The following is a 24,505-nucleotide window of genomic DNA, read 5'->3' on the forward strand; positions in this document are numbered from 1 at the left end:
TTCCACTTTGCCTTCTGCTTCCATGAAATAAAGTCTCCATAAAATTGCTCAACCTGGCCTACAAAAATCCTGATGAGCACTAAAAGTGGTAGCAATCAAACATAAAATTCTAATTATGCTGTTATTTAGAGATAGTCTGGATTTTTGCAGTCCAAAATTGGTAGCCTTTATTGAAGACTTGAAAGAAAAGGCAAAATGACCAATTCAATAATTTGAGTCTATCCAGTGGAGACTATCAGGACTAGGTCGTAGCTCCAGGGTATTCAGCATGAGGATAAGTTGACATTTTCAAGCAATGTCCATCTGTTTGTGACCATCAAAGTAAGAGACTGAGGCACTAAATCTGTAATTTTCTACCACAGTTGGACAAGCATCAAGGATTAGGGTTTTATTTTTTTTTTACCAAAAGCCAAACAACCATAACTAATTTGCTTCAAATGCAGATCAAACGTTGGATCTAGCTGGGAACAAATTGTGGTTCAGAAGGAAAAACTGACTGTACATTACATCCCAAGGTTGTACATTGCAATGATCAATAATGTCTGATAGCTTAATTTAGAAAATGATCCTTTTTATAGCTTTTTCTGTTCATTTAAATGTATTATAGTTCTAATAGAATCTGGGCAGTGTACAAACCAAGGCAAAGTCTATGAAAACAGATACATAAAATAATAGTTTGTACTAAAATGATTTTAAAATGACACAAATTAAAAAGAAACCTCCCCCCCAACAATACTACATTAAGCTCAGACCTGTGATCAAAACCAGGTTTTCAAGGCCTTCTTGAATTCTAGAGTGAGGTGCCATCTTAACCTTTGCGGGAAAGCTGTACCAGTGTGTATGGGTTGTTACAGGGGAGGCATGCTTTCAGTCCCACAGGATGACATTTAATAAAGGAGATTTGGAGCACACCTACTCTGCCAGAAGAAACCAGATTGGCAGAAACAATTGGGGATGTGGTCCCTCAGATCTCCAGGCCTTTATACCATACACGATGGCTTTATAGGTAATAACCAGAACACTGAATTGTATTTGGAACCCAACTGGCAACCAATGCAGTTTGAGAAGCAGAGGTGATACATAGGGATGCCGCAGGAACCATTGCTGCTGTATTTTGATCTAGCCATAGCTTCCAGGTGTTATTCAGGGGCAGTTCAGCAATGGTCAGCTGGAAGCTCTTGCAGATCAACTGTATAACATGCAGTGAAATGCTAATAGATGAGCTGTGGTGGTGCAGTATTTAGAATGCAGTATTGCAGTTCGATTCCTTCGATCCCTATTGGCTAAAGGTTGACTCAGTCTTCCAACCTCAGGAGGTCAGTGAAATGAGGACCCAAATTGTTGAGGCAACATGCTGATTTTGTAAACTGCTTAGAGAGTGCTGTAAAGTCTAAGACTCTAAGTGCTATTGCTAGATCCCAATCTACCTGCTTCCTTCCCCCTGGGAGTTTGCTTACTGTTTATTTATGTAGTCACTCTTATTCTTTTCTGTTAACAAAAGTACAAGACCAGTATTGTGGCTTGAATGGTGAGTGAACTTTTAGAGAGAAAATTTTTCACATGCAAATACTGCAGAAGGTATAAGTGAAAAAGATCCAGGAAACCATTTAAAAATGCAAGCTAGCCGTATGTTCCACAGAAACTGACACTTACTTCAGATGACAGAGACTGAGATATAGATGCTTTTTTTTAACACATCCTAACCCAATTTGCTTCATCACGGTTGACTAAAAAAAAAATGGAAGCACACGTTTAAATCACAGGTTGCAAACCACACTAGCTGGGCTCATATAAAACTAAACCATAATCATAGCATGATTTAGCATATAATTTACACAGTCTTTGCTATCCACATGATAAGATTGCTCATTTTTGGCTAACCAGAAGCGTGCTGAAGCATTGGGAAAACAGATTGTCTCCGGGAGGAAGCCGCATTTAGGTTCTTGGCCCCCAAAATATTTCAACTGTGGATACTGCAACGCAGTCCCTAGGCCAGGGGTAGGCAACTTCGGCTCTTTTATGACTCATGGACTTCAACTCCCAGAATTCCTGAGTCAACTATGCTGACTCAGGAATTCTGGGAGTTGAAGTCCATGAGTCATAAAAGAGCCGAGGTTGCCTATCCCTGCCCTAGGCAAAAGTTGTGTAGCGATCGCATGACTTAAAAAAAAAGAGTTGGTAACATATAACAAGCATGACAAGGAATGATTAAATCCAACAGCAGAGGCGGAGCTTTCCACGAAAACTCATCGAGGAGGCGGCGGCGGCGGAACGGAAGAGGTGGTGCACTAGTTTGCACTTCGGCCGGCGGAATCGGAAGAAGTCATCGCCGGCATGGGCCGCAAGAAGAAGGAGCGGCGCGATGGAAATGCGATGCTCCGGAGAGTCGTGTGTTTTGACGAGAAGAATCGACGGTGAGTGCGGGAGAGGAGGAAGAAGCTGGGCGAATAGATCTACCGCTGCCCAGCTCCTCGCTGGGCGATGTGTAGGCTTTCGATGTGCAGATGCCTCCCGCGGAAGCCCCCCCCTGCGTGGGGAGGGGGGAGTTACCGGGAGACTCTTTCAATAGTGAGAGAAGAGTTAACGCTGAACAGGATGCTTGGTGCAAGATTCAGACACGTGTTGCTTTAGTATAATGTTTTTCAAACTTGGTCACTTTAAGATGAGTGGACTTCAACTCCCAGAATTCCTAGATTTTCCCCAACTTCGTACTTTCCAATTTTGGTTCACAGAACCTAATCAATGGCTGGTTGATGCTGGCTGAGGATGATGGGAGTTGTCCTCTTCTTCATCAGCCAAGGATGTCATGTTTTAGAAACAATACACAAAATAGTTAAACCAACTCTTCAAAGAGTGAAATCCAATTTTCGTTCTTGAAGTTGACATTCACAGTTACTTGTTTACTTGGCTTTTGCCTTCTCATCCTTCTTGCTTAGGAAGCACCTACCCACCCTCCTAGAGAAGGAAATATTTTGGGGAATATTTAAAAAGCAGAATATATTTTCCCAAACGAATAATAGAAAATCTTAGGCAGAACCCCCCCCCCCAAGTCTCTCTGCCCCAGGAAGAAACCAGGTCTGTAGAAATGTAGATCTGATAATGCCTTCAGAAAGACGAGCCAGGAAGCTTAGAGCTGATGGGATTAGAAAGACAAAAGATCCCTAGAATCAACCCAACCAACCCCTCAACCCAAAAAAATCCAACACAGGAAGTAAGCCATCAGCCACAGCCCCAGGGAAGCAGGATATGACCTTTAGGACATAATAGGATTAACCCATCACCTACAGAATACCAGAAGGGCACACTGAACCTCAGATCAAAGTTCATGCCACAGGAACAACTCCAAACACAAAAACCCAAGAAGGTATAAAAACTTACCACTCCCCACTACATGTGGTCAGCTTTCTCAGAGCCACATTTTCTGTCTGGCTCTGCTCTTCAATAAACAACAACCTCCTTTCTAAAGCAGTCTCCATTTTGTTTATTCGTGGCTTGGACTGGACCCTGATGAAGATTTTTCTTTCAACAGGCTGTATCTGAGTTACAGATATTCATGCTTTAGACTGCAGCTGAGTTAAATGTTTTCTCTGTGCTGCCAAGTAGAACACATAATTTTTTTTCAACTTAAGAGGCAAATAGAAAAGTGAAATTGGAGCAAGAAACTTTGCTTTTTGTGCTCCATCTAAGCGTGTAGATAAGTTAAATCTAAAATAAAATGGCAAGTAATGGGCAACAATTACATTGGCAAGAAAGCTAGCTCACTTAGTGGAACAGAATCACACAAGGGTACCTGGACATTCAGAATTATAAATAATTCTCAGTTAACAACTGCCTGATCTAATGATTGCTCAGTTATATCAGTGCTGAAAAAAGTAGTTTTATGACTGGTCCTCACACATGGAACTGTCACAGCATCCCACAGTCATGTGATCATTATTTGTGAGCTTCACATCTGGTTTCCAACAAGCCGAATCGATGGAGAAGCCAGCAGGAAGTCAGCCATGTGATGTTACACTTAACTGTGGATGAGTCATTTAATGTTTGCAGTGGAACTGACATAAGTCTGGCATAGTCATGTGATATTTCACTTAACAACCATATCTTTTAGCAAAGGAGCTACTGGTCCTAATTACAATTGTTAAGGACTATCTGTATTACTCTTTGAGAGGCTTTAAAAAAGAATCATAGCTTCCATACTTTATGGTTATCCAGTCTGCTCTGCCATTTTTCCTCCTGTACAAATGATTTAGACTCTTAAGAAATGTATTGCAGGAACCAGCCCATACTTCTGAGTTAGCCCACATTATGACCACATCATGGGATGTCTACATGGGAATGTTTAATATGGACAAAAGCATTATATGCTTTTACCTAAAGGTAAAACTTTTGTATGTATTTGCCTACTGATCATGCAGGATAACTTTATTTGTAGAATAATGATTGCAAGTTATTGCTGCCTACTATACTGTGCTCATTCTTTCCAGGGAGTTCTTGACAGGGTTTCACAAACGTAAGGTTGAAAGGAGGAAAGCAGCTGTGGAGGAAATAAAGCGCAAATTGAAGGAAGAAGAAAAGAAGATGAAAGAAGAGGTATGATTTCATCTAAGATCTGTCTGGAAAATGGAAGGCTGCAACAGCTGCAGAATTGTGTCCTTCCAAAATGGGTGATTTGTTTTCAAACATTTTGGACAGCTGCCTTCATTTTGCCTTTTTATTATTGATACTGTAAGAATGTAAGTAAACTATTTGCTTGCTATTTTAGCAAGCTTACCCTCGCCATTTTGACTCCATTCTAAATATGTTATACCAATTTATTACCAAATTAAACTGACCTTACTTCTGATTAAACAACAGAGGCATATGATTAGGGGACAGGAGGCTAAAACATATAAGGAACGGTTGCTGGAATTGGGTATGTTTAGTTTAATGAAGAGAAGGACGAGGGGTGACATGATAGCAGTGTTCCAGTATCTCAGGGGTTGCCACAAAGAAGAGGGAGTCAAGGTATTCTCCAAAGCACCTGAAGGTAGGACAAGAAGCAACGGGTGGAAACTAACCAAAGAGAGAAGCAGCCTAGAACTAAGGAGAAATTTCCTGACAGTTAGAACAATTAACTAGTGGAACAACCTGTCTCCAGAAGCTGTGAATGCTCCAACACTGGAGGTTTTTAAGAAGAGACTGGACAGCCATTTGTCTGAAATGGTATAGGGTTTCCTGCCTGAGCAGGGGGTAGGACTAGATGACATCCAAGGTCCCTTCCAACATTATTGTTATTATATGTGCTTGGAAATAAAATAGAGTACCTCAGATTATGGCTTATATTTTGAGTCAAAGATTTTGTGGGGGGAAAAGAGCTTTGTTTGGGGCACCATGGTTTAAACTAGTTTATTTTAAGGGAGATTCCAGATCTTGTAGGCTTTGATAGTGCAATATTATATTACCACATAGACCACAATTCTACCAAATACTATACTACTACAGTATACATAACTTCTTGTTGGCAGGATTTTAACTAGCAACTTGAATGAGGCAGTTTAGGAGATGTCTGAAAACTCTTGGAATATCTATTTGTTTGCTTCTCTTGTAGAGACATAAAGAATACATGAAGATGTTGAAGGAGAGAGAAGAAGCCTTAGGTAAGTATCCTATTTGAAGATGTAGCCTAGCCTGGAATCCCATAATGAATAAGATGACAACTTAGAGAACAAAAGACTGTTTCATACAACCTGTCTAAAATGAGAGTAAATAAATATGAATCATGATTCAAACCATATCTTCATTATGAGTTTTGAAACATTTGATCTCTTTAATGAATTAGTTTTTCTACTCTATAATCTTTAGCACACTTTTACTAAGTGTTATTTTTACACTACTCAGTGTGACTATGTTTAGGCCACTGCTGTTAATCACAAACAGTTGGAGGGAGGTTTAATGTTGATTTTTTGTTGTTGTTGCACTGTATAAGCTTTCAGTCTTTAGAAGAATGATTACCGTACGGACTTTCTGCTGATCTGAGGTGGTGTTTTATGAATTTGTCTAGAGACGCAATGGGATGAAGAAATAATTCTAAACTTATAGGGGTAAAAAGTCACTAAATTTGTTTAAACTTGTAGTGATGAAGATTGGAAGACATTTTACTATATTCCTATCTTTTTTTCTTTTTCCTTACACTATTTACTCTTTCTTTAAATAGATTAGTATTATAATCAAATTCATAGAAAATATATATATAAAATGAAATATATTTTCGTGGTATCTGACTCAAATGAAAAGATAGAGAAGGTTGTCAAGACCTGGTTAAAGATACGTATGGAGTTCTTTTTTGATACTTGAAGCTTGACCATTATTGGTGGAATTGTGTAGTAAATAGTGATAATAATGTGGCAAATACAGATAACAAAAGAACCTACTTCAAGGATTATTTTCATGTTTCATTTCTTAAAATATTCCTGTTTAAAGTTATGGAGATGAAGACATCAATTGTTGTTCAACCCACATATGTAAAGAAACAATAGAATGTAATGGTAGCAGGGCTGAAAGGTTTAAGCTTAAAGAATTCCTTCCATAAGGTTTCCATTTAGAACAGGGGTCCCCAAACTGTGGGCCATGGCCTATTCGCAACTAGGATGTGAGTGGCTGGCTGATGCGCGTGCATGCGTGCACACAGTCCCACTCACACAAGCATCGCGAGCATTCGGGGCCTCACTTATGCAAGCATAATGTGTGCTCTTGGCCACACTCACGTGAGCAACAATTGCTCATACATGACTATACTTGCGCACTCGCCTGCCCCTTCCACAAAACCATCCCTTCTTTCCCCCCTCCCCCTGCTCCGAGGATTTAGAACATAGATACCATTCTTCAACAGATTGGTTGAAGAAACTCCCTTTGCACAAGAAATTATGGCTGTTATTTCATCTTCTCAGAGGAAGCTGATGAATTGGAACATCTAGTGACATCTCGAACAGAATCGGTGAGCTATGATCACCCAAATCATACTGTCACTGTTACTACCATCAGTGACCTGGACCTTTCTGGTGATCGTGTGCTGGGGCTAAATGAGGTAATATATCTGTTTTATTAACTTGTTTATTCACTTATTAATGTAACAAAAATATTTATATGTATTTTTTATATGGCTGCCTAACTCACAAATTCAACTGGTTGGCTAACATAGGTGTAAAATACAGACAAATGAACAACAATAGGAGGGCCACAGCATGCAATATAAAATAGAATAGAATTCTTTATTGGCCAAGTGTGATTGGACACCCAAGGAATTTGTCTCCGGTGCATACATTCTCAGTGTACATACGAGTAATAGTGATAATCATGATCATATACAACATGAAAATACATTAATCATAAATCGTGAAATACAACACTTCATCATAAATTATAAGATGCAACACTTAATGATAGTCATAGAGTACTAGCTAAGCAAACAACATAAATCATACTAGGATACTAAAAAAAACCAATATAAATTGTAAGATACAAGCAGCAAAGTTATAGTCATAAGGATAGGTAATAGGAAAGATGAGGAGTATCATAGTGATACAGCTTTACTAACTATTTTGATAGTTTTGTAGGAATTAGTTGTTAAGCAGAGTGGCGGCGTGGGGAAAAAAACTGTCCCTATGTCTAGTTGTTCTGGTGTGCAATGCCCCATAGCGTCATCTTGAGGGAAGAAGTTGAAGTAGTTTATGTCCAGGATGTGAGGGGTCTGTAGATATTTTCACAGCCCTCTTTCTTGCTCGTGCAGTATATAGGTCCTCAATGGAAGGCAGGCTGGTAGCAATGGTTTTTTCTCCAGTTCTAACTATCCGTTGAAGTCTGTGTCTGTCTTGTTTGGTTGCAGTTTTAAACCAGACAGTTATAGAGGTATAAATGACAGACTCAACAATTCCTTTGTAGAACTGTGTCAGCAGCTCCTTAGGCAGTCTAAGCTTCCTCAGTTGGTGCAGGAAAAACATTCTTTGTTGTGCATTTTTGATGACATTTTTGATGTTAGGTATCCATTTTAAATCTTGAGATATTATAGAACCTAGAAACCTGAAGGTCTCTACTGCTGATACTTTGTTGTCTAGTATTGTAAGAGGTTGTAGAATAGTAGGGTTTCTCCTAAAGTCTACTATCATTTCTACAGTTTTGAGTGTGTTCAGTTCAAGATTGTTCTGGTCGCACCACAAGGCTAGTTCAGCCTCCTGTCTGTATGCCAATTCGTTGTTGTCTCGAATGAGGCCAATCACTGTTGTATCATCTGCAAAGTTCAGTACTTTAACAGAGGGATCTTTTTTTTTTTAACCAACAAGACAAAACAAAACAAAGCAAAACATAACACACATACACACACAATATATACTCCTCATTTTTTTTACAGCAATTGCGTAATGGTAATCTATTATTTACATTTCCCCCCTTATTCTTCTTTAGAATATTTGTCCTTATAGCCCCGTTATTTCTTATTTACATTTTTCTTCCTTCATGTTCTACTTCTTACTAAGAATAATTCTTATTCTTATACATTATTATACACATATTTTCACTTTTGACCTTTCCATATTTATTCTCCTCTATTATTTCTAGTCTCCAACCAGACATTCAGCTTGTTCCATGTTATATAATACTCTGTGTCTTCCTTTTCTTTTATCTCTTTTGTTAATTTGTCCATCTCAGCACAGTCCAGGATTTTTCTTATTACTTCTTCCAACCGAGGGATCTTTTGAGATGCGGTCATTGGTATATAGAGAGAAGAGAAGTGGAGAGAGCAAACAGCTCTGGGGGGGCCCCTGTGCTAATTGTACAGGTATCTGATGTGATTTTGCCTAGCTTCACTTGCTGCTTCCTGTCTATTAGAAAGCTTATGATCCACTTACAGATGTGCTCAGGTATGGCTGGCTGATTTAGTTTAGTGAGAAGAATATCTAGAATGATAGTATTAAATGCCAAGCTGAAATCTGCAAAAAGGACTCTTGCATAGGTCTTTGGAGATTCAAGATGTTGTAGGATGTAGTGGAGAGTCATATTAACAGCATCATCTGCTGATCTATTTGCTCGGTAGGTAATTTTCAAGGGGTCTAATAGCGGATCCGTGATGGTTTTCAGGTGGAACAGCACTAGCCTTTCAAACTATGGATGTCAGAGCAACCAATCTGTAGTCATTCAGTTCTTTGATGGAGGGTTTCTTTGGCACTGGGATGATAGAGCATTTGAAGCAATAAGGAACATAGCACATCTCTAGTGATTTCTTAAAGATGTGGGTGAAGATGGGGGCCAATTGGTCAGCACAAGCTTTCAAGCAAGAAGGCGTTATCTTGTCTGGGTCTGGTGCTTTTGTCTGTGAAATAGACCTTGCACATCATTTTCTTTGATTACCAGAGATGGGGGACCCAAGGGGAGGAGGTCAGTTATAGGAGGTATGGCTGTTGTTGGTGTATCTGAGATGGGGATGGTGGAGATAGGTGACAATGGTTTCCTCTCAAACCTACAGTAAAACACATTCAGGACATCTGCCGGTTGTCGATTTCCTTCAGCATGGAGAGGAAGTTTGCTCTAGCCCAGCATGGCTCAGGAATTCTGGGAGTTGAAGTCAATGAGTCATAAAAGAGCCAAGGTTGCCTACCCCTGCTCTAGCCAGTGATATTTTTAAGAGTTTTCCACATATTTGCTGGTTCATTTGTTGAGAACTGACTCCCTAGTTTTTCAGAGTAGCTTCTTTTTGCTCTGATCTCCCTTGTTAGTACATTTCTGGCCTGATTGTACAGCATTCTATCTTTTTTCCTGTAGGCTTCCTCTTTGGCACAACATACCAGTAGTTCCTTGAGTTTAGCTGTGAACCAAGGCTTATTGTTACTGTATATTGGCAAGTTCCTGGTTGGCACACATAGGTTTTCACAAAAACTAACATATGATGTTACAGTGTCTGTGAGTTCATCCAAGTCTGCAGAGATATCTTTGAAAACTTTCCAATCAGTGCAGTCAAAGCAAGCCTGTAGCTTTAGCTTTGCCTCCTCAGTCCAAGACTTCACTGATTTAATTGTTAGTTTTGGTGTTTTAAGCCTTTGTCTATAAACATGTACACGGTGAATCATACAGTGATCAGAGTATCCCACAGCTGCTCGTGGTTAAAACCAATAAGCATCTTTTAGTGTTGTGTAGCAGTGGTCTAATGTATTCTTGCCTCTAGTGAGACAGTTGAAGCGCTGAAAGTATTTTGGTAGCTCTTGACTTAAGTCAACACTATTGATATCACCTAGCACAATGAGGAGTGAATCAGGATGTTTTTCTTCAACCCACATAATCAGTCAGCTAGAGTTCATAATGCATTGTTTACGTAAGCTTGTGGCAAAATGTACACAGCAATTTGTAGAAATGAGGAAAACTCTCAAGGATAATAAAATGGTTTGCAATTGATCATTAATGTCTCTAAGTCCACATCACAGAATTTCTTTAGCTACATTTTTGCACCATCGGTTGATATAAAAGCAGAGACCGCCCCCTCCCTTCTTTTTATCGGATGTTTCTGCAATTCTCTCTGCCCTCTGTATCTGAAACCCTGGGTTATGCAAGCCTCTCTCATCAATTGGCTCATTAAGCCAGATTTCAGTGAAGCAGAGGGCTGCTGAGTTGTAAAAATCGGAGTTGATCTGATGGCACAAAAACATAACATCTCAATATCCTAAACCGTTTTTTCAACAAGCTCATCCAACATTTTAATTGGGGTGTACATGTGTGTCAAGTTTTTAAGTCTTACAGAAATTCAGCACTTTCCAGATCTCAGGGGACCTGCTATTCCAAAGCATAGGAATGTGTGCCTCATATATCCTTTAAGTAGTGTTGTTTCTTTTTTGAAGGGACTCAAAGCACTCTCTTTCTGTTGGATTTTGTGGAATGGGCAGCTATCCATAATAGGTGGTTCCTCAAATAACCCAACACTGAGCCATAAACTGAGCCAGTACATTTACGGCTTTATCAACAAAAGCCAGTATTTTTAATTGCATCCAGAAGCTGATAAACGAGTGCTTATGTAGTGGTTATGTAGTAATCATGATCATGGTACATCTGGATTGCCAATGTTAGACCCATATACAGTGTGTAAGACTAGTCTGTTGGGGAGATACCATGGGTCCAAGAGGATTCCCAGATTGCATAGCAATTCTGCCTAGGGAGTGCTATCCCATCCAAAGTGAGGTGTGGGGAGAGAAAATGAACAAGCCCACAGCTACTCAGTTTTGTTTGGGTTAAGCCAAAGCTTTTCCTCCCCATTTAAACCCCTAAGGCCGCCAGACACAGAGAATCTGAAGGCACTGTTTGGTCAGCTTAGAATAGAGATGGAAACATACCTACCATTAGCATACTGACTAATGATATTTAACCCCATGGCAATGGTTAAGTTCACTCTGAGATGTGTTGGAAAGTAACTTGATTTTAAGTTTCTAGTCCAGACCGTCATCAGGAATCAACATTGACTGGGAGGCACAAAAATAAAATATGCAAAAGGGGCCTGGAAGAAGAACCCAAAATTGTCCAGCATCCTTCAGTGAGGAGTATGGCTCAGTGGGTATTAATCTGTGATCTCCACAGCCATAGTCTGACAGTGTAATCACGATACTACACATTTCTCTCATACATGTATTTGTGCAACCAAATATACAAGATCTTAGTACTTTATTATAATTGTAATGCCTTTTGAGCTGTTATCCCCAAAGTTTATGGAAGGGAATAGTTTGCCTGAATCCAACTAGAAACCAAATTTTGAACCGTAATTTACGGATTACAGTTCGCTACAGTGCTAAATGATGGATGCTAAGTTTTGGTTCTACACGTTTGGTCTTGGTGTTGATAGCTACTATTCTTTAAAGTGTTAACATTTAATTTGAAATGTTAATATTTTGTTTAGAAAATCAAATCATGTTTCTAGTTGTATGTCTAGATTTCATTGTGGTGTTCATTATTAGCTCATGTGCCTTCTTTTTAGAAAGAAAATACTGACCTGGAAGGAGAAGACGCCTTGAATACATGTACATTGCCTAAGAAAGCTAGAGATCCTCTTCTGTCTGAGAGGTATTACAATTGTGTGACTTACTTTTAATTACCAAATCATTCAGAATGTCCCATCTGTTCTCCCAAGATTTGCTTAGAGATTATTCTAACATGGAGCGGAGAGTAAACTCCATTGAATTGAAGGGGTTTTTGTTCTGAGTAGACAGATATGGGATATGCTGTCTAGTTATGTTAGAATGAAATAGGAGAGGTAAGTATGATTCGGTCAGGTGGAAGCGGGCATAGAGTGAAAGTGTTACTTATGTAAAGATATTACTGGCTGAGTTAGGAAGAAATGTGACTGAAGAATCTTCTCTCTGCTGGTTCTCTCTCATGGTATTCTTTCCTTAGAAAGTATACAAATACTCTTACCCCTAACCCTTTGCCTGTGTAAATATAGTTTTCCCACCTGGCAAATGAGTTAGTTTTTTAGTCTTTTTAAATATGTTGGGATTTTTTTTTTACAGTCCTAGTTCTCCCTTTAGTTCTAAATTTATTGCTGCAGAGTTTATTTTCTCAGTATGAATTGATTTGTTATCTCTCAATAATGCTGCATTTTGTATTGTTTTGTTTAACTTTTATAATCTGCCCAGAGAAATTCAGATGTACAGTTTTTTTAAGGCATGTAAAAATAAAATATGAGAAGAGGACTATGTCAGAATCCAATTATATTTCATCTTTAATTATCAAACATAGAAACTCCCAATTCTGCCTTCTCTGGATTCTGCCATAAGAGGGAGAAAAGGGGGAGAGCAAAGGGGCTTTATGGCCCTCACTTCCTTCAGCACACTTCAAAGGACTGAATGTGTGTTTATTGTGGCCTCTAAGCTTTAACATATCAAAGAAGAGTAATTGCCTTTCATGTAGTTATCTGAAGTCTCCATCCAGACGGAAGAAGAAAGGGGATGGAATTGTGATACTTGAAACTATCACTGGAAGGGGGGTTGATTGGGTGGGACTACTGGGGAACCCCTTAAAACCTTGAATGGGAGAGCTTGAACCCCAAGTCCTGTCTAGCATGCCTGCAACCATTTTCTCTTAATAAAGGATTCCTGTTGGAAGAGCTATTCCAAGAGTTCTGTCTTCTTAAGATGCAAAGTGGGGTGGGTCCTTACATTAGACAGGACTTGCAAAATTAATCCACCTGGAAGGTAGACCCTTGCCGGGGGATTTTGCAAAAATTTACCATGTCAGACAACGAAGCAAGAGAGGGAGAAAACTCCCTGGAAAGAGAGCCGCTGACCCAGTTGGAACCTTGCCAGATGTTGGGATCCGAGAGGCCAGATTTCTCAGAAGAAGAAGTGGTGGAGACACAGGACCACAAGCCTCGCTGGTCGATGGGCGTTGGAAAGAAAAGCGAGTGGGGAAAGGAATCAAGAAAAGTGACCCTGAGACGGGGAACCAAGCAACCAGAATGGAAGCAGGAGATGGAGAAATCCCTGCACGCAAGTGAAGAGGGAGGAAGCTGTATGCCGTACTCAGACTGGATCCTAGAGAGAGCTATTGACCTGATGAAGAGAACTCTCAGCTCCCTAGGAGAGGAGATTCCTGAGCCCTACGCCCGCCCCAGTTCCTGGAGCCACAAAGGGAGAGACACCGAGGGGGACGTGGAACCTGCAACCCCAGGGACATTTACTGATCCAGGAGCTCCCACCCCCTACCGGACCACAGATGGAAATCTGGACGGAAGACACTACCACCCACAATGGAGGCACCGATCCATTCCAAGACGTCCACCGTTGGAGGTGAAATTCAAAGGGGAGCCAACACGCTTGGGGTTTTTCCTAACCCAAGTCCTCAGCTACATGGAGGAATATGGGCAGGACATCCCCAGCGACAAAGCCCGCATCCGGATCGTGCAATCTGCCCTGGATGGACCAGCTGCAGATTGGGTGGTGAACCTGCATGACTCCAATGCCCCAGAACTCAGTAACTTCAACCGTTTCATGTCCTCGTTGAGAAGACGGTTTGAAGACCCCCTGGCTGATCGCAAAGCCCGTGAAAGAATAACAACGATGAGGCAGGGCAAACGCCCAGTGGCTGAGTATACACAAGAATTCCGAGCCATTGCCAGCAAACTGAATTGGCCAGAAGACATCCTCCTTGGCCGTTTCAAAGACGGACTAAACTATGATCTATATGATGCTTGCCTGCCCCGAGGAGACCCACATCGACTTGAGGAATGGTACGTCTTGGCAGAGGAAGCAGAGATCGACATATTGAAGAGGCATCGCCGAGGAAAACAATGGAGCCGCCCCCCGCCTGAGCTGACACACCAACCGGTGAAATCATCGGATACAGCCAAGAAGCAGATGGGGTGTTTCAAGTGCGGAAGAGAAGGGCATCGAGCTGTAGAATGCCGCTCAAAGGCCCCCCAGCACAACCCAGACAGATCCCCAATCAACAAACCCAGAGGGTATTCAGCTAAGCCAAAAGAAACAGCCATGAAAATGATGGAAATTGCAGAAAACCCCACCTCTGCTCACCAAGGGGAAAGAACTCCAGCCTACACCACAGGGACGGTGGATGCCTCAGATGACAGCTCGGAAGGCGAACCCCTGGTAAGTGGACGCATCACACCCATCTTCAAAACAGTGACTATATTAATCCCCCCCATGCCCGAAGCTGTGAAGGTGAAAGCCTTAATAGACTCTGGCTGCACCCGCTGCCTCATTAGCCCAACACTAGTGGGGAATCTGGGCATCCCATCCAGGAGACTGGAACAACCAATCTCATTTGGCCAGCTAGATGGATCCATAGCAGGGGGGGTGCCAGCTACCCTAGCCACTCTGCCAATACACCTCTCCCTGGGCAACCATGAAGAGGACTTAACGTTTGTGGTGACCCCAGGTATGGAATGCCCAATGATTCTAGGGATGGAATGGTTGAAAAAATGGAACCCCTGGGTAAATTGGAGGACGACAGAAATCAAATTCCCGAAGGGGGACCCTATGGACTTAAAACCCCAAGAGAGGCTACCAGAATCAAGAATAGAAAAAGCATCCATAGGAGAGGAAAAAAGATTAACAGAAATACCAGAGGAATATAGGGACCTTGCTGAAGTCTTCAGTGAGGAGAGGGCGAATGAGCTTCCCCCCCACCGACCCACAGACTGTACCATTGAATTCAAGCCTGGGGCAAAACTCCCGAAGCCCAGATTATACTCCATGAGCCCAAAGGAGAAGGAGGAAATGGAAAGATTTATAAAAAAAAAACCTGGAGAGAGGTTTCATTGAACCAGCTAAGCCTAAAGTGGCTGCCCCGGTCCTTTTTAGAGAGAAGAAGGATGGCTCTTTACGTTTATGCGTGGATTATAGGGCCCTGAACACAATCAGTGAAAGCAACCTATACCCGCTGCCCCTCATGAAAGACATGCTGTCACACCTATCGAAAGGGAAAATTTTTTCTAAACTAGACTTAAGGGAAGCTTACTATCGCGTGAGAATCAAGGAAGGGGACGAATGGAAGACTGCATTTAACTGCCCCATGGGGTGCTATCAATTCAAAGTCTTGCCATTTGGATTACAAGGGGGCCCTGCAGTCTTTATGCAATTAATCAATGACGTTCTAAGGGAGCACCTGTTTAAGGGGGTCCTTGTTTACTTGGACGACATTCTTATCTTTACCGAAACAAAAGAAGAACACGTCAAACTTGTCAGAGCGGTTTTAAAGAAGCTGCGAGCCGCTCACCTATATGCCAAACTCTCAAAATGCGAATTCCACCAGGAAAGGATAGACTACCTAGGCTATCGCATATCCCCACAGGGCATTGAAATGGACCCAGAGAAGGTCAGAGCAGTATTAGAATGGGCACCACCCCGCACAAGAAAGCAACTACAAAGTTTCCTGGGCTTTGCAAATTTTTACCGCCAATTCATCCCCTCATTTGCACAGATAGCCTTGCCCCTCACTAACTTACTAAAAACGAAGGGAACATCCTCAGTAAAACCTAGCCAGCCACTAACATGGACAATGGAGTGCCAAGCAGCGTTTGAGAGACTAAAGAGACTTTTTTCTGCCGAACCAGTACTAAGGCACCCAGATATGGACAAGCCCTTCATAATACAGGCAGATGCAAGTGATGTGGCAGTGGGGGCTGTGCTATTACAAGAAAATGATGATGCAGTATTGCAACCCTGTGCATATACATCTAAGAAACTCACGGAAACAGAACAGCGCTGGCCCGTATGGGAGAAGGAGGCTTATGGGATACGTTGGGCATTACTCACGTGGCGACAGTTCCTGGAAGGCAACAAAATCCCCTTCCAGGTATGGACTGATCACAAAAATTTAGAAGCCCTGAAAACTTCCAGGAAACTCAATCCCAAACAAGCCCGCTGGTCCCAGCATTTTCACCAATTCCAATTTAAGCTCAAACATTTACCAGGAAGAAAGAACTTCCTGGCAGATGCACTATCTCGCATGCCCCAATATAACAGCGCACGAACCACAGACTCTAGACCAATAATGGCAGAATCACAACTGGCAGCGCCAGTAACCACAAGAACCCAAGCCAAAATAAAACCACAACTGGACAGCCAAACTGGGATTGAATTCAGAAAAAGTTTGGAAACAGATGATTGGTTCCAGAAAAACAAACATGTGTGCACAATGAGAGACGGATTGCCTTGGGTAGGGGAAAAGTTATATATACCAACAACTCAAAGACTAACTTTCATGCAACTTTGCCATGACACAAAATCAGCAGGGCATTTTGGATTTGTAAAAACTTTACACTTAATTAAACGGCAATTTTGGTGGCCATCAATAAAAAAGGACATAGAAAGTTATGTTGCCAGCTGCCCAACCTGTGCATCAGCAAAGAGGTTGCAAGGGAAATCGCCAGGGCTGTTACAACCAGTGGCAAGTCCCTCAGCCCCCTGGAGGGAAATAGCCATGGATTTTATAGTGGAATTGCCTGAAAGCAATGGGAATACTGTTATCTGGACAGTCACGGACCTATTTTCCAAACAGGTGCACTTTATCCCTTGCCAAAAAATTCCCACTGCAAAGGCCTTAGCAAAACTTTTTATCCAGCACATTTACAGATTGCACGGGGCACCCCAACGCATCATCTCTGATAGGGGAGTGCAATTTACGTCTACATTTTGGAAGGAATTTTTATCCCTCTTAGGGACCACTCAGGGACTGACATCTAGCCATCACCCTCAGACAGATGGACAAGCGGAACGCTGCCAGTCGGTACTTGAGCAATATTTGAGATGTTTTTTAAATTTCCAACAGAGTGATTGGACGGACTTACTTCCTTTTGCAGAAGTTGCCTACAATAATGCAGTCCACTCCAGCACAGGCTACACTCCTTTTCAAATAGCCAACGGCCAAAGTTTCAACCCTATGCCAGAGTTAACCCCAAAAGAACCAACGATCCCTTCACTGAAAGAATGGATGGAAAGCCTACAAAACACCTGGCCAATAGTCAGAAAATCACTAGATGAAGCTAGGCGGGCATACAAAGCACAAGCCGATAAAAAAAGGGTTGAGCCTACACCATTCATTATAGGAGAAATGGTGTACTTATCTACAAAATACCTAAAGTCCCTACAGCCCTGTAAAAAACTTGGACCAAAATATATAGGACCTTTTCCAATTAAAAGGATCATAAATCCAGTAACAGTAGAATTAGAATTACCCAAAAACCTCAGGCAAATACACCCAATTTTTCATTGCAGCTTGCTGAAAAGAGAGCATCAGTCACCTCTACGGCCAAAAATCCCCCCCCCACCACCTCCAATCATGGTGGAGGGGGAACAACACTTCGAAATAAAAGAGATCCTTGACTCTAGGAGATATCGTGGAACAACTCAGTACCTAGTTGCCTGGAAACACCTCCCTGCCTCACAAAATGAGTGGGTCCATAAACGTCACGTCAGAGCCCCGAAGCTATTGAAGAAGTTTCACACAGAGTATCCTAACAAGCCTAACTAAATTTTTTACTTGTGTTTTCTTTCAGGTGGATCTCTCTTATTGTTAAGAGGGGCCGGATGTCAGAATCCAATTATATTTCATCTTTAATTATCAAACATAGAAACTCCCAATTCTGCCTTCTCTGGATTCTGCCATAAGAGGGAGAAAAGGGGGAGAGCAAAGGGGCTTTATGGCCCTCACTTCCTTCAGCACACTTCAAAGGACTGAATGTGTGTTTATTGTGGCCTCTAAGCTTTAACATATCAAAGAAGAGTAATTGCCTTTCATGTAGTTATCTGAAGTCTCCATCCAGACGGAAGAAGAAAGGGGATGGAATTGTGATACTTGAAACTATCACTGGAAGGGGGGTTGATTGGGTGGGACTACTGGGGAACCCCTTAAAACCTTGAATGGGAGAGCTTGAACCCCAAGTCCTGTCTAGCATGCCTGCAACCATTTTCTCTTAATAAAGGATTCCTGTTGGAAGAGCTATTCCAAGAGTTCTGTCTTCTTAAGATGCAAAGTGGGGTGGGTCCTTACAGACTGGCAATTTTATAAATAAGAGGAACATTCAAGTCAGAATTATTCCAAGGAGACTATTTTTTTTTCTAATCTGTTTACTGTCCATCTTTAGAGCTCAGAATTGTCTTTAAATATTAAAAGATCCTAAAGCTGGCTGGACATACATAGCTCTGAGCTGTGTTTATAATCATGATTTCTTGAATAAACCACTATAATGCTCTTGACTAATGACTATTTCATTTTATGTCTGTTCAAAGCTCCAATGGCTTCAGAAAAAGTCACAACCTATACTTGCGCATATGGCCATAGCACCATCTTCAGAGTCGTGTTATCACAGTTTAGGAGCTTGGCAGTCAGTTCATATTTATGACCAGTTGCAGCATCCTGTGGCACATTAATCATGATTTGCAACCTTTTTTTGCTAATTTCCAGCAAAAAAATGCCCATTGAGAAAGCTGGATTTGCTTAACAACTGTGGTGATTTGTTTAACAACTGCTTAAAAATTGTTGTAAAATCAGATCCAATTTGACTTGTAACCTCAACTTACAACAGAAATTCCAGTTCCAATTGTGATTGTAACTCAAGGACTACTGGTAGTTTGCAAACCATAGCAGCTATGTTGACATAGCATATAAGGCTCCAAACCAGCCACAATAGTGTATAGGGAGTTTTCCCCCATGCAATGAGATCTTTGAGGAATTGAAGTCCAGTATATCATCCTTTGGATGAAGCTTAGTGCAATGGAGAAAACCAGTGGCATAGTCCTATCAGGTGTTCCATGTTGCCTAGATCACCAGTTATTACAAGAAGGTCTTATGGATCTTTCCTGGTGCCTCAACACCCTTGATAACATTAAGTCTCACGTCTAGGCAGCTTGAGACCCAGAACTCATTAGTGTTACCAATCAAGTTGTATAATGAATATCCTCAATAGAGGAGAAAGACACGCATCACAAGGAGAAAACAAGGAATATAGGTAAGGGTGAATAAACCTGAGAACTAAAAGCTAGCTTGTATTTTTTAAAACTAAGAAACAATCATTATTTTCTTCTCCTGTCAACAGAATTTCTTCCCTCACTGCTTCTCTGCATTCCCGTAGTCAGAAAAAGGGGAAAAGAAAACAGATCAACCACAAACAAGGAGTAAAGAACAGAGGCCAAAAGATAAGAACAGGACGAACAAGCAAGTCCCAGCGCCGGAAAATGACAGGCAAAAGGAGACATGTCCAAGACTGAAAGGCTGACTTGGACTGTTAAACTGCTAATTGGCTTGGAGAACACAGTCTTCTGCTCAGGATTGCAGAAGAGAGGTGATATTTGGTATTCCAGGAACTAAGAAATGTTGAGCCTGTACAAGCAAGCCTAATCTTGGTTTGTGTAGGTCTCCTGCTGGGAAGGACCTCTCTCATTACCTTCCCTTATTTCAGTGGACAAAGACTTTTTTTTCCAGAGATAAATTAGATCCCTGATTAATATCATGTTTCCCAAGATTGGGGAAGGCTGCATTTATAATTGTATTCTGGTTGTTATCTCCATACAATATCATTTCATGTATTGGATTCAGAAATAGAAACAGGTATAAAAGAATAGCCATGGACAACCAGGTGTTCTCAACTTGTTGGGACAAACACCCAAATATTGTGCAACACATCTGTCAAGTATCAAGTTGGGTAAGGCTGGCACAGATAATAGCAATATTTTCTTCTTGCACATTTTTTTTACTATTATTCATGTTAATTCTCATCTCTTGATGAGAAAACATGTTTGTCATAAATTCTTGTGACATTTTCAAACAATTACACCACTACTCATAAACAAGCATTGAAGATAAAAGTAGCTGTTAACTTTTTGAAAATTTTTTGCTCTCGTGGCAAAACATAGAAGCTGCCACCATTCCCAGAATAACTTGTTAGTGCTCACAGGAAATGAATATATGGAAACAGTGGGAATGAATCTGTATCTCCACTTAAAAGCCCCATACTTGATCTATTAGCTGTCAGAGATTTTTTTTAAATGACCAGGATCCAAATGCTTTTTAGGTGGATCCATAACTCTTCATTTTATTTTTCGTTCTGAAAAGTCCCTCTCACAAAGGGTTGGCTCTGTGTCTGAGCATCATTTAATTATAGTACATTTAAATGTTAGGGCTTCTATCAACAACATTTTTAATTCCTGAATTAGATTTCCAGATCAAGAAAATTTATTGGATGTACTTTTTTGCCCATCCAGCAAAAAGGAGAGGAGGCAGGAAGAGGATTTTCTGTATTATGTTCTAACAGCAGCCTAGAAAACTGGGGAGAAAGCCAATACAGATGCTGTTGCTTGTATCCTGGCAATAATCACACCAAGCCAAAATATTTCTGATCTACTTATAATTGGTAACAGAGCCCAGAACAACAGAGAAATAATGCATTATGATGGTGAAAACGAAGGGAAAGAGGGAGAGGTGAGACCTAGAGGTCAAGCTGTATATGTGTCTTGTGGCCTCAGTCATGTGAGGACTTTGAAAGGCAGCACTTGCTGGATAAAGTATTTTTGCTCCTTTTCTTTGAAGGGTAAATGACAGAAACACTAGGTTCATGGGTGGTTTCCTCTTTGGGTGAGGGGGTAGGTGAGGGAGGAGGGTATGTTTTCTGATTTCTCAGCTATTGGAAAGCCCTCACTCAATAAATGGGATGATACAATCTTTTAAAGAAGACACTTGCATATCCAAATCCAGCTTTGGCAAATGTGCCAATTTCTATCCTACACAGACTGGCATAGCCTAATGTCAATGCTCCACGCACAAGGAACCTTTCATTTGGATTGCTGCAATGAATTCTTCATAAAGCTATCTTGAAGTCAGCCCCGAAGCTGTAACTGGTGCAGACTACATCTCCTAATGCAGTGGTTCTCAACCTTTCTAATGCCGTGACCCCATAATACAGTTCCCCATGTTGTGGTGACCCCCAAGTGGGTGTGGCCACCAATAAGAGGGAGTAGGACAGCTAGGGAAAAGGGAACAAAATGGTGGACAGCATGGTTTGGCGACCCCCATGAAAATGGTCGTTCGACCCCAAATGGGGTCCCGACCCACAGGTTGAGAACCACTGTCTAATGATTAAGAGAGGAGGATATAGAGTCCATATCACGCTAGTCCTGAAAGTGTCACACTGGTTGTGATTACTGGACTGTATTTCAGGTGCTGAGATTAATTTGTAAAGATCCAAGTACTTAAAAGAATACCTCCTTCAACACTGTCCAAATTTGCATTACAATCATGTGGGGAGGCCTTGTGAGGTCCTGTTAGTGGATTTGGTTAATAGTATGATGGCTATCTTTTTGTAAATCTTGGAAAATCACTAAGGCAACCTCTGCCCATTTTATGCTAGCAATCTGCTTCCCCTGACCATTGGAGTTGGTGGTGAACCCTACAGTGAGTGTGTCACCCTCCAATATCATGTTGGAACAGAGAATTGAATCATGCAGTTCATCACCAGGAACATGGTGGCGCCTCACTTATATTGGATACTTAATATAAAATGATTAACTGCTATGTCTAAGTGGACTTTGGTCATGCAAAATACTCTAGGATTAAACATAGTAGAAACAAGCATCAGAAATGAATTGTTAGCAGGAATATCATCTTGGAACTATTCCCTCAACATTTTAAACCATACAGGCAACCCACTGTCTCTAGCAAGTATGGTTAATGGGAGTTAGTCCAAACATTTGGAGACCAGGTTGCTAACTTTGCTCTGAAGTACAAACAACTGCCAGATAGCTCAGCCCCACTTCTATAACAGGGATTGCAGGAAGGAGAAACAGACAAGCGGGAGGAGGGATTTAGAGAGCTCTGCTGGATCAGACCAATTTCAGCATCTTGTATTATTCCATCAGATGTTCAGTAACGAAGACATGAAGTTTATTATTAATATTCTCACTGTTTTCCAGTGGACAGCATTGAATGGGTGGTTGCCTTTGATCCTAATTTCCAGAGAGCATATGTACCTTGACATAGAATTTTTGCATTTATTCCCTGCCGCCTTTGAAGATCCCCCACCCCATTAAATGAATATATAGACCATTCTCTATCCTGATGCCATCCAGATGTGTTTGGATTCTGGCTTTAGAATTTTCAGCCAGTATGACCAAGATGTATGAAGGAAGATGCCAGACTGGAGATGGCTGCTACAATGGTTGGTATTCTTAGATGAGATTAAGTTCTAATGTGGCTGGTTTGATTTTGGCTTTGTCTGTAGTATGAGCAAATACTTAATGGTGGAATTGCTTGTAATGTTTTTATGACTAGGTATTTTTTTCTCTGCTACTACAGCCTACAATGGCAGGGTTTATCTTCATTTGGCTTGCTACATCTGGGGGCCATCCATAATTACTGTAAATGTACTTAAATGTGCAACAGATTAGTTTTTCCTACTAATAGGCAGAAGAGTAAGCTTGGGTGGTCTAGAAAGAGATGCTTAAGCTTTGTTTTAATCAAAATTCCCCTTGTGCAGAAAGAAAAGAAACATAATCCTGATTAATGAAGATCCAACGAGAGATACTTAAGAAAGGTTTTCAAGGGAGAGATAGACTGAGAGAAAAGGAAGATGTTGCTAAATTATAATAATGCTAAATTGTATGTGAGAAATGAAAAAAAAGACTTATAAATATTGAGATAATTGCAATAAAATCTACCTTATCAATCAATTTAGCAATGTATTGGGGATTGATTTATATCCTGATTCAATGAAGATGGTCTCATTTGTTCTGGAACTCATGGCCCACATAGTGCTTCCTCCTATCATTTTTCATCATAAGAATCACTCTGTGAGATACATCATATTTGAAGTTTATACTGAGGGGCTTGGTCAGGTTTTTCATTGGAAAGGTTGAGGTTAGTTGAGATGGCTCTTTATATTTATGATTTCTATATTACACACCACCCAGGTTGTTTTGAGAGGACATTTTGTGGAACAAAATCTAAGTGCGCATATGCCTACAATAAAGAGTATTGTGTGCCTAAAAGGCTACAATGCTGGATCGGTAGCAACAGCATCCTTGTCAAAAATACACTTTTGTGGTAGAGTTGACCTAGAGCAGGGTCCGGCAAAAGTTGGCACATACTGTCATGGAAAAGAGAGATTCCAAAGATGCTATAACCACGGCAAAAATCAAGAAAATACCCTTCATGCGATGCGGTGTCAAAACGGGTGCCATTGCTTAAGTACGCTATTTCGCACTTTATCTCCTTATAGCGGTGAAAAGACCGAAAGCATTAAAGAAAATAATGGTTTGCACGAAAGCAAGCGTGCTAACGCTGACAGAAAACATGAAGGGGAGAAATCAGTCACACACCCAACCACTCTGCAACGCGGGTTGTAATAAAATATTGGGGGAGAGGAGACGTCTATTTAATTGCAAAAACACCGTAGCCGAAAAAGTTCCAACTCAAAAACTTCCAATATCGCCAGAAATTTCATTTGTTGCTGATCGGCCCACCCCACTGAGACAATCAATTGAGATAGTACATTCAAATGAGTGTGGTCCGTGCAGCCAATGGAAAGGAGATTAGTGGGTGGAGTCTTGATCCACTTCCTCGGAGGAAAGTTTGTATTCATAAAAAAAGGTCGGTGGTGGAAGAGTTCTAGTTGTAACTAAGCATAGGCGTGCGTAGCAGGAGTTGCCTTCTCAAGGTGCGTTTTTTTCCTCTATACTATGTAGTGATACTTTATGAGCTTGCTATTTTCTAGTCACAAATTACTTATAGATTAGTATTAAAAACTATCCAATTCTTAATAAGATGGTATTTAAATTTTCTGTAGAAAATTTACATTTTCCAATTGTTGATAATTGTTGATATTTTTATTATATTATTGATATTATATATTATTGATATATAAGTGAATTATTTAGAGCTTGTGAATTTCTTGCAGGTACAATACAATTTTCCTCTATTAGTAAGTTCCAGAATAGTTTCAAGTGACTGTGCTTGATTTTTATGTGTTTCTAAATGTATTGCATGATAATTTAAA

The 24,505-nt window shown here is 40.8% G+C and overlaps 1 protein-coding gene across 1 annotated transcript; it reads left to right on the plus strand.

Moving 5' to 3' along the window:
* Positions 1–2,180: 2,180 nt before the first annotated feature.
* On the plus strand, positions 2,181–23,180 carry NOL12 (nucleolar protein 12). The gene is made up of 6 exons (XM_039333650.1): positions 2,181–2,414; positions 4,485–4,590; positions 5,588–5,636; positions 6,927–7,063; positions 11,981–12,066; positions 19,556–23,180. Exons 1-6 carry the CDS (start codon positions 2,335–2,337, stop codon positions 19,725–19,727), a joined length of 630 nt encoding a protein of 209 aa, XP_039189584.1. The 5' UTR covers positions 2,181–2,334; the 3' UTR covers positions 19,728–23,180.
* The last annotated feature ends 1,325 nt before the right edge of the window (positions 23,181–24,505 follow it).

Source organism: Crotalus tigris, unplaced genomic scaffold (assembly GCF_016545835.1).
Source record: "Crotalus tigris isolate CLP2741 ecotype Arizona unplaced genomic scaffold, ASM1654583v1 scf7180000024506.7606697, whole genome shotgun sequence".
Taxonomy (NCBI): Eukaryota; Metazoa; Chordata; class Lepidosauria; order Squamata; family Viperidae; genus Crotalus; species Crotalus tigris.